The 10,856-nt window shown below is 38.0% G+C and overlaps 1 protein-coding gene across 1 annotated transcript in view; it reads left to right on the top strand.

The window, feature by feature from the left end:
• The first annotated feature begins 9,092 nt into the window (after positions 1–9,092).
• LOC148673185 (integrin alpha-2-like) overlaps positions 9,093–10,856 on the top strand; it is a 51,725-nt gene continuing 49,961 nt past the window's right edge. The window contains exon 1 of the mRNA XM_088629520.1: positions 9,093–9,311. Within this exon, the coding sequence (XP_088485646.1) occupies positions 9,263–9,311 (49 nt within the window). The 5' untranslated portion in view covers positions 9,093–9,262. The remainder of the gene's footprint in view (positions 9,312–10,856) is intronic.

The raw sequence follows: 10,856 nt of genomic DNA, 5'->3' as shown, positions 1-10,856 counted from the left end.
CGCTACGCATATGGGTCTTTTTCTGCTCTCCTGCTCCCCACGGTTAGTCCCTTTGGACGTCCGTGACAGAATGCTGAGCCACCTACTGACCCCGCGAGCGGCGCTTTTTTTTGTGTCTTGCCGCAGTTTTTTTTTTCTTGTTCTCTGGGCTGTTTTTTTTTTTTCAGTTCCTCTATTCTAATCACTGGATATCACTCCGATCTTCCGTGCCTGTGAGCGGGTCCTGTACCTGGCTTTCCTCGGGTAGATCACTCCGATATCAGTGATTGAATGTTGAGCTGGCTTGCCTATTCTCATTACTGGATATCACTCCGAGCTTCTGTGTCTGGAGCGGGTTCTCTTGCCTGGCTCTTCCTGGTCTTGCTCTCTCCGATATCAGTGATAGAATGGTAAGCTTTCTGCCGTTCCTCCATGCCTTTCGCTGGATATCACTCCGGGCATCTGTGTCTGTGAGCGGGCTTCGGTCTGGCTTTCCTCAGGTTGTCCACTCCGATATCAGCGTTAGTATGCGAACGTGCCCATTTGCCGTTCCTCCATTCTTTTGCTGGATATCATTCCGGGCATCTGTGTCTGTGAGCGGACTTCGGTCTGGCTTTCCTCAGGTTGTCCACTCCGATATCAGCGTTAGAATGTGAACGTGCCATTTGCCCAGTCTGCGGTATTTTTCCCCGGGGTTTTTGTGTTTTTTTTTCTTGTTTTTTGCCTTTTTGTTTTGATTTTTTTCTTCCTGGTTTCCCCTCCTTTTTGGTCCCCCCTGCTCTCTGTGTCTCGGAACTTTGGTTCCTACCTGTTTTTGGTTCCTATCTGTCTTGTGTGGTTTGTCTCCCTGGTCTTTCCCAGGTTTTTGTCTGTTGGGTTTGTGCTTGTGTACTTTTTTGTTTTAAGTCTCCGGAGCTCTTCTCTACCCCCCCTTCCTCCACCCAATAAAGGTGTATACCCCGGAGGAAGGGGTAGCTCTCAGCCGTGGATTCCCGGAGGTTTCCTTTCAGTTAAATGAGGTTTTTCCTCCCCCCAGTGCTGTGCAGCTTATTTATTTGTATGGGCGTCGGGAGCCGCCCATGAAGGGGGGGGTACTGTCACGCCCTCTGCAGCCAGAGGGCGCTCCTTCTCTGTCCTGTCCCTAGTTTCCGGTCTGCTGTCCTTCCTGTCCCTCTCTTTCCCTTGGGCTATATATTTCCGGGTCTTGCACTCTGTCCTCGCTCAGCATTGACGTTCGGATGTCCTGAGACCCGCCTAGCACCAGGGCGCCCCACGTCCGCTCCCTGAGGGCATAGGTTTCTATACGGCATTCCTGAACTCTTTGCACTATGAGCCCGGGCCTTTTTCCTGTCTCGCCGCTACGCATATGGGTCTTTTTCTGCTCTCCTGCTCCCCACGGTTAGTCCCTTTGGATGTCCGTGACAATAGCAAGCTAGGGTTCAAATACTTAGGTCCAGTCAGGTTTTGTTTGGATGATCATGAAGTTGGGTCTATAGCCTTGTGCATACTTCAAGTTCCAACTCCTCTCTTGTGGTCTGACCTTCTTTCTCTCCTCTCCTCCTCTTTCTCTTGTCTACCTTTCCTGCTTTTTTCATCTCTACTCCTCTTGTTGTCCCACTTTGTGGTCTTAATGTTATTTTATTTGGTGTACTGCTCACTAACAATCATTAACCCATGACTTAATTACCCAGGTATACCCAGGTAAACTTTACAATTGCTTTTAATCAGGGGACCCCACATCTTGGCAAACATCCCCTTTGCTTTGTAGCCAAAAGTGTTTTCACTGCCAGGTGTCACAAACTTTCTAAACTCTTATAGACACTTCCTAGTCACCTATAACTGTAACAATATTTCCAATCATTATTTCCCTTTATTACTACAGTAGCAATTAATACTTTTATACACATAACATCTTGCAAAAATTCAGAGCAATTAATTAAATTACATCAATTTCAATAACCATTGATCTAATTCAGGATTATGGAGGCGCAGAGTCTACAAAAATCAGCTACACCCTGGATGGGACACAAATAAATCACAGGGCACACATAGACACAATCATACTCATGCTCCACCTGGACCAATTCTTTACAGAAGCCAATTAACATACCAACATGTCTTTGAACTGTGGAAGGAAACTGAAGCACCCAGAGCAAACATAGGTAAAAACGGGTTGAACATGGAAACTCTACGCAGGTAGTGCCCTAGAAACTGAACCCAGACCCCTAACACTATGAACCAGCAATGCTTACTGCTGCTGCCCCCAAATTCAGAGCAAAAAAAATAATAATCAAGTAGTAAATAAATAATACAAAAGGAAAAGGTAAATGGAAAATTCAACCCCTTTTCTGTGGCAAACCTCCATTTAGGTGCAATGAATTAACTTAATGTGCCACACATTAAATTTAAAGCAAAGATTGAACCATGAAGACTAAGAAGCTATCAAATAAACTCAGAGATAAAGTTGTAGATATGAACAGATCAGGAGAAGGGAATAAAAATATTTAAAGGTCTTTCTAGATCTGACTGTCCCTCCAAATTGAGCAGCCAGGCAAGGTGAAAACTGGTTAATGATGCAACTGCAAGACAAATGGTGACTTTGATAGACCTAGAGTACAGAGTTCAATGGTTTATATATGAGAAAATGTGCATGAGACAACAATACCCAGGTCACTCCAAAAATCTGTCTTGAATGACAGAGAGGAAAACGCATCTTAAATCCCATTTGGAGTTTGCAACAAAGCATGTAAAGGTTTTGTAGTCCAACAAAAGATGAGAAAATTTGGTCTAAATGCAAAGTGTTACATTTGACACAAACACAACATTGCTCAGTTAAAACTATTCCATTTAGTCAAACATAGTGGTGGAAGTATTACGTTATAGTGTAGTTCTGCTTCTCATCTGGAGATACTGGGTAGCTTATCAAAGCTAATGTGTACATACTTTAAATGGAGCAATATATTGCTATCTTAAAGGAAAATGTGCTTCAGACCTAAAACTAAGACAAAAAATCATCTTTCAGCTGGATAATGATCCAAAGAACAATAGAGCGGCCCACTCAAAGACCCAATGTGAAACCTATTGAGAATATTTGAATCTATGAACAGATATAAAAGCTGCTGTCCATCAGTAATCTCCAAGCAATCTGCAAAAAATGGCCAAAAACTGATATTCAGCCATAATTGCTGCCAAAGGTGCTTCTAACATATATTGAGTTCAGTGGTCTGAATACTTAACACAGTCAACATATTCCAGTATTTCTCTCTTTAGTTTTGCTAAACATTACTGTAACTTATCTTACCCTTAGAATTTTCCAGGTCTGAAACCTGAAATGATATTAAAAAAATTAAGTTTCAAATTTTGTCTGTAGTTTTGTAATTTCACAAAATGGGACACCATAGGAAGGGTTTGGTCTGTATACTTTACAAAACACTGTATCTTGCCTTGTATGCACTACACTGGATTCAAAGGACATAAGAAATTTCACATTACAGAGCATAGTCAGGATAAGGTGTGGTAATAACAAATCACTTCTGGATGACACATATGTAACCACAGGCAGGCAGCAAAAACTATAATATTAAAGTAAGTATATTTTTCAAGCATGGCTGTAAATTTATGTTTTCTGTAATAGCAATTTACAATCATTGCTTTGTCACGTTCTTTATATACAGTATACAGTATATTTCTATTATAGCTGATGTACTATAACGTAATGAAATAAGAATTAACGTTTTATACTTAAGAATAAGCACTTTGCCTCAACCTTAATTCACTAAAAATGATCAATGCATAAATCTTTAGCACTATAAAGAATACAATTTAGTCATTTGTAACACTAAGTTAACCATATAGGAAATTACTGAAAAGAGAAATATTCATCTCAATCACTAAATCTTTAAAGAAGCGTATTTTGGGTCAAAACAAATGGTGTTGTGCTCTTACCAAAAATGACCAGATTATGATTTTGGTTGCCTCCAGGACATAAACTATATGTGAATGTTTTAAACGTATGAAACAAGAAAAAGTCTAATAAATAATATTAAATTTCAATGTAGAGAACAGTACCTTTCAAAACACTAACTCTCATAATTGAACAGAATTTCCCAAGAAACTGACTTGAAAATATCTGTTGTAATCTTTGTAATATGTAAATGCACAGAAGTCATATTAATAAATGTTTGGTCATACTTAGTGGGTGTTTATAAGTAATTGTAAACATTATTTTTGTTTCACTGTGCTTTCATATTACTTATAATTTCTTTTACTGCTTCCGTCTAATTCAAAGCATGCAGTTGACTCAACCTCCCCTCTAATGACAATCTACACAAATTCGGCTTTTCTATGCAATAGAAACTAAAAATAGCTAAGATAAAAACAATAAAATAGTAATGACTTTAAAAGCAGTAATAAAACAAATGATGTAAACTAGTTCTGATTTTTGCTCTAGCTGAATTCTGAAGTGTCAGGCTGATTTGCTGTATTTTACTTTTTTACATGACACCTCTTTTTAAAATGAGCTTTCAGCTCTTAAACACTGAATAAGATTTGTAATAGGTATGAACTCTGTGCTCTGTGCTGTGAGTTTCAAGACATTCAGGTGTACAAGCTGAAATATAACCAATTGGATTTAAGGTAGGTAAACTGGCTTCTGGGAAATATTGGGCCTGGTGTGAGTTTGTACATGTTTGTGTCTGTGTTTGCCCTGCAGTGGACAAGTGTCCCATCCGAGGTGTGTCCTACCTTGCATTTGTTGTTTGCCAGAATAGGCTCTGGCTTCCCTATAACCCTGTATTGGATAAAGTAGTCATTAAATGGATGGATGGAGGGATTTAAGAAGGATAAATGCCTGACCCATTGATGGAGTCGTCTGATACAGTGTTATCCCCACCTGTTTATGTTCATCATCAAATGATCAATTATTAAGAGCTGTTAAGTCAGAAGTAACACAGGAAATTCTTAATGAGCAAGTTGAGGAGAGACTGCATAAAGATCTGTGTGCTGAAGGTGTTGAAAATGATCTAATTTAACTGGAATAAATTAGAAACTGAAACTGAGGGCAAATAGAAGTGTAAACCAGTAAGTAAGTAGATAGGTTTCAGGCATTTCTTAGTACTGTGGGTAAGGAACAAAAAACAGCAGAAAAAGGGGAAATCCAAGACCAAGACTGAGAATCACTATTCTAGACTTAAGTTAATTAAGAGGCCTAAGTGTATTGCAGTTTTCAGTCTCGGTCCTTTAGGTTGTACATTACTTTCCACATATTGTTCCAATTATGTCATCAAAATGAAAGTTACTGTAGTTACCCAACATTACACTGACAGGCTAATGAAACTGAACCCTTCTAACCTTGAACAGTGAAGACTATGAGGGTGCCAGATGCAGCTGTTCTGAATCCTCAAAGTCATTGACGAAGTCAATCCAGCTGATTTCTTCAGAATGAACAGTGAACCAAAGAGCACAAGTAATAATAATAATAATAATAATAATAATAATAAACTTTATTTTATATAGCGCCTTTAAAGGTGGCTTCTCAAAGCGCTTTACAGGATGACAATAACAATAAATAAGAAGACTACAACAATAAATAAGAAGATTTCACAAGACAGGAGACAATTATAATTACAACAATACAACAATAACAATAGAGGAGACCGTGGAAGGTGGTATTAAGAAGAGCAGAGGGGTGAAGAATGGAACCAGTTAAGTAAAGGCTTTTCTGAAGAAGAAGGTTTTGAGTCTGGATTTGAAGGAGTTTAGAGAAGGTGACTCTCTAATATCCTTGGGCAAAGAGTTCCAGAGCTTGGGGGCATAGCAGGAGAAGGCCCTGTCGCCCATACAATGTAGACGGGCTTGGGGGACAGTAAGGAGGGCAGAATTTGAAGAGCGGAGGTTGCGAGGTGGGGAGTAGGGCGATAAAAGTTCAGACAGGTATTGAGGTGCCAAGCCATGTAAAGCCTTATAGGTGAGCATGAGGATTTTAAAGTCTACGCGGAATTTGACCAGAAGCCAGTGCAAGGACTCCAGGATAGAAGTAATGTGAACACTTGCACTAGACCTGGTCAGGATTCTGGCTGCTGAATTTTGGACATACTGCAGCTTGTTCAGAGTAGATTTAGATACCCCAGGGAGTAGAGCATTGCAGTAGTCAATTCGAGAGAATACAAATATGTTGATCAGCTTTTCAGCCACAGTTAATGATAGCATAGGGCGTAGTCTTGCGATATTTCTAAGGTGAAAAAAAGATGTTTTGACAGTATGCTGTACATGTGGGTCGAATGTTAAGCCAGAATCGAATATAACCCCAAGGTTGTTCAATTTTGATTGAAGCTCAAGTACAGAGCCATCTACAGAAAGGGTTACAGGACTGGCTTTACGAAGTTGATGGGGGGTACCAATAAGCATGACTTCAGTCTTGTCACAGTTAAGATGAAGGAAGTTTTGAGTCATCCAAATTTTTATGTCAGAGATGCAATTAGATAGAATAGAGACAGCCACATCAGTGTACAAAGTACAAACTGTCACAATCTCTACTCCCCCTCTTAAGGGCGCTCCAGCCCTTCCTCGTTTCCCCCATTGTTTACACCTGTTCCTTATTCCAGCCCCTCTTTAGTTCCACCTTTAAAGCCAGACGCAGGTGTTTGCCTGAGGCTTCTCATTGAATCCTGCTTTGTGAGAGCCTGGGGGTCCTGCTGTGTCTGGCTCTGTCATGGTTTTAGTTTCCTGTTCCTGATTCCCTGCCCCGCCGGTCCTGACCTGGTTCTTGTTTTAACTTCGGATGGATCCCCTGGTCTTGGACTCAACCTCCCGTTTTGGATTCCCCCTCTGGATATACCCTTGGATTGTTCGCCCTGGATTCACTCCCCCTGGACACCTGCACTCCTCGGACACGCCCCCCGTCTCCTGACCCTTCTCCTGCATGACTATTTTCCCTATTGTATCCTCACAATTCCGGATCATGTCGTCCGCATAGGGCCCGGAAAGAACCGGATCGTGACACAAACTACATGGAAGTCCATTTAAAACTGAAAAAGGGAGACACTTCTCTACCCATAGTCGTGGGAGAATAAGCTACCTAGCCATGTGCAGTAGTTGAAGCCAATACCCTGGTTTCTTTCGAAAAATGGCTGGGTGGGATCAATGAACTACTATCTACCAAATTGGCCAGAGAGGCCAAAGGGCCTCCAATCATACAGTATGTAACCTTTCTTATGTATTTGCTGTAGTATTTTAATTAAAGGCTTAAACACAAAGCAAGAATGTGTAAAAAAGTACTTTCTCTGATATATTTATATATATATGTATATATGTAAACTTCTTTTTCTTATATTACTTACTGTATTGATTCATATGGGCTGTTTCACCCATAATGATTGGTATTGGCATTGGTTGTGTTTAATTCCTAAATTGTCTAAGTCATGAACATTCCTATCCCACCCACACAACCTTAGGTTTGCTGATCCACTATACTCAGTAATCAGTATTTTTAAACTTGTATTAACATGCATCACACAACAGACTGTGGCTCACAAGGCTTGAGGCCTTCATGCAATAACACACTGTGCATTCCTTTAAAAAAGACATGAGGTATACAGTACTATAAATGTAAAAAGAACTGCAAAAATCAAATCGGACAGGTTTATACAATTGATCAGTTCTACATAATTTCATTTCCATTATCACCATCCATTTCTTTTTCTTTAATGTGCATATGTTTCAGCTCTATTAATAATTTGAAATTATTTACTTGTTATGGAATGTAAAAGCAATTTAGTATGTTGTAAAGAAAAAAGCAACTCCTTCCATCTTAAGGTAATCTAATTATTGTATTTGAGCACAATTTTTCGATTGATACAAACAAATTACAAGGGAAACTTCATGTATTAATAATATCAGAAAGTTGTTTTAATCTTTTGGATTTCCCATATATTACAACAGCCAATTATGTTGATTGCTGTTACAATTATTCAGAAACGATTAACCTTTTATTATTACTCAAAATAACATTCAATATATTCCCCTAAGCCTATATAAAGTCTTTATTCTGGGTGCTCCTCTTTAGTTTTATGTTTTTACACATTTTGTAATTCTATGAATTGGTGTACAGTAATTTGCAGTTAATAGCCATATACAAACAGTACATAAATATGCAGTCTTCTTCAGCGTTTTAGAATCTATTGTTAGATGATGTCCTCACTAAGACTTTTTTTCTCAAACATCTCGTTTCAGTTAATCTCATCCGGTTGTCTCTTACCATTTTGCAGGAACTCTTCATGGTAATTTTTTATCTTGGAAAATAGTTCGAATATTTCTCTGATCCCTAAAACAATTCATTCGTCTCGCTCTGTGTCCAGCTGTTGTATACTCTTATAGCTTATAGCTGTGCTATACTTTTTTGTTGTACTTTTTCTTCTTGGTATTCAAAGTATTATTGAAATATAGCTGTGTTTTCTCTCTTCTCTTTTCAGCATGGAATAAACCTATTACTTGTTCCTTTGCAGACGCAGCTACCCATCTTAAAATATAGCTGATCATTAGGGACTACCAGATGTAAAGTCAATAGCTTTGTCAGTTTTCTTCTGACATTTAACAAGAATATATTTGTACAAAGTATTTATGCCTATGTTTTACCTCCATTTTTGCAAGTAATTCATAACTGAGATAAAAGATCGATGTTTGCTCTGAAAATTAAAAGTATTTGCGAAATGGATACTTCTATATCTTTCAAAACAACCGTTCTGAATTCTACTCTTCAGGATTTTAATGTTATTTAAAGACCCATACTGTTTAAGAAAGTCTAAACAAATATAACAAGGCACTCGTTTTATTATTTTTATGTAAAGGTTAGGTATTACAGTTTACAAATAACGCAGTATAGAACAAATACGTTTGTCCCACCTACAAATATTTGTCAATTGTTAGTTTATATGTCAGGTAAAAACATTTTTCCCCTTTTATGGTGTTGACAGATTCCCACCGTCTTTAAAACTGAATGACCATTCTTGAAGCCGTCGAAAAAAATGCTGCTGTAACCACAGTCCAAGCACTTAATCGCCAAGGTGGTACTTTGTTGGTGACGTTAGGTTTTGACGAAAAACACACCCCCTCACTAAAGCGGAAAACATGCAACTAAAGTTTATGAACCTTCAAGAAGTTTGTTAGAGTTCAGTCTGCTTAAAAATAGAGCAAGGAAACGCGCTACGACCACTTGAGCTATTTGGATTTCCTGATATTTTCCAGAGATTCTTCTTTGTTCACTTTGTGGAGTGTTGCTGTTATAGAAATGGATTTAATCAGGAGAAACATTCTATTAATTCTTCAGATAATTTTGAGTAAGTCAAGTTTTATACGTGTTTCTACATTTTCTTATGGTATAATAAGGTGAAATGATACAGCGCGTTATACTGTAGATTTTAATACGACAGACTTTTGTTTAACGAACATACATCCATGTCTTGAACAGAATAAAGTTTCACATAACTGGTAGTTAATATTTAAGCCTCAGTACATCTGCAGAATCTGCAGACAGATGTGTTTGCCCTTGGCTATGTTAGTCTGTTTAAAGATTTGACGCATTTGTACAGTAAATGTATCAATAGTGAATGTATACTGTTAATTTTTTCGTCGTTTGATACATTAATGTCTATAGTGAATTTAACTGTCAAAGCCATCATATCTAAAAAAATAATTGTGGCATTAGACATTTTATAAGGGTATGGTATATTTTGAAGTAATTAGAGTTTTTAATATATCATTTAAAAGATGGGCACAATATTTTAATTGATGTGTTGCTTCTGAGTTGGCTTGCTAGCAAACCAGTTTGCAAGATAAATCCTGAAATGTGATAAGAGTACTGTGATGGGCAGGAGATTCTGTTTGAATGCATTACACGGGAATCCATGCTATGTAAACAAATGTTCTTAAAGTATTGTTTGCAATAATAAATGGGTTAAATCCGGTATCATGGCCAAATTCAGAACAGGGGCAAAGTCTAGCTAGCCTAAAGTCTTTTTAATGATCCAAATTAAAAGTACAGACGTTTCATTAGGAGGACTGTTATGAAGATATTTGGTATTCATGGTTCAATTAAGGTTCTATGTAGATTTTGTTTCTAGGCAGTTCTAGCTATTATTACCCATTATGCCTTGTAGATCACCCTAAATTCAGAATTTATTTTGAAAAACAGTACACTTGTGATGTACTGTTTCTGACATGAGCTTTGAATGACAATACAGTGTTAAAATAACACCAAGAGATCTGACTTCAGTAATGGGTTTAACTTTAGCACAACACTGAAGTTACCAACATTTATGTCAGAGAAGCTATATCTGAGTACGGGCACAGTGATAGGGTGTGCCTCTTGTAATAAATTTGGAATTTAAGTTATAAGATAACAGTCTGACTGGAATCATTTACTGTATGTGTAAGACTGACTGCCTTAAATCCTATATAGGGCAGTTTATGTTTATAAGACTGTATATGAGCACTTAGTCCTAACTTCCTCAACAATCAAGACGTTGTCCTGCTACCGTCAAAGAAAGCAGTTAATTTGTGTATCAGCTTATTGCAAACTCTTGTTAATACTCATTCATGGGATGTCAGGAGCCTAGTTAGGCTGTATTACGAGCAGATGAGCACTTTACTCTACTACTATATCAGAGTCACACGCATGCACAATTTATTAACTGATACTTTAGAAGTTGTTTTTTTTCCTTCATTTTGTACGAATGAGATGTTGATATGAATAGGGGAGTGTTTTATGGACAAGCTTGCCGACTGGGAAGTTTTATAATTTTATATTTATCTGTTCACTAACCGACAAAAGCTGTGAAAGATATGTATCCACAGAACCATTTTAGCAATGCTATATTGCTATA

Source organism: Lepisosteus platostomus, chromosome 4 (genome assembly GCF_059453375.1).
Source record: "Lepisosteus platostomus isolate fLepPlt1 chromosome 4, fLepPlt1.hap1, whole genome shotgun sequence".
Classification (NCBI taxonomy): Eukaryota; Metazoa; Chordata; class Actinopteri; order Semionotiformes; family Lepisosteidae; genus Lepisosteus; species Lepisosteus platostomus.
This window is presented reverse-complemented; position numbering and strand designations above follow the sequence as displayed.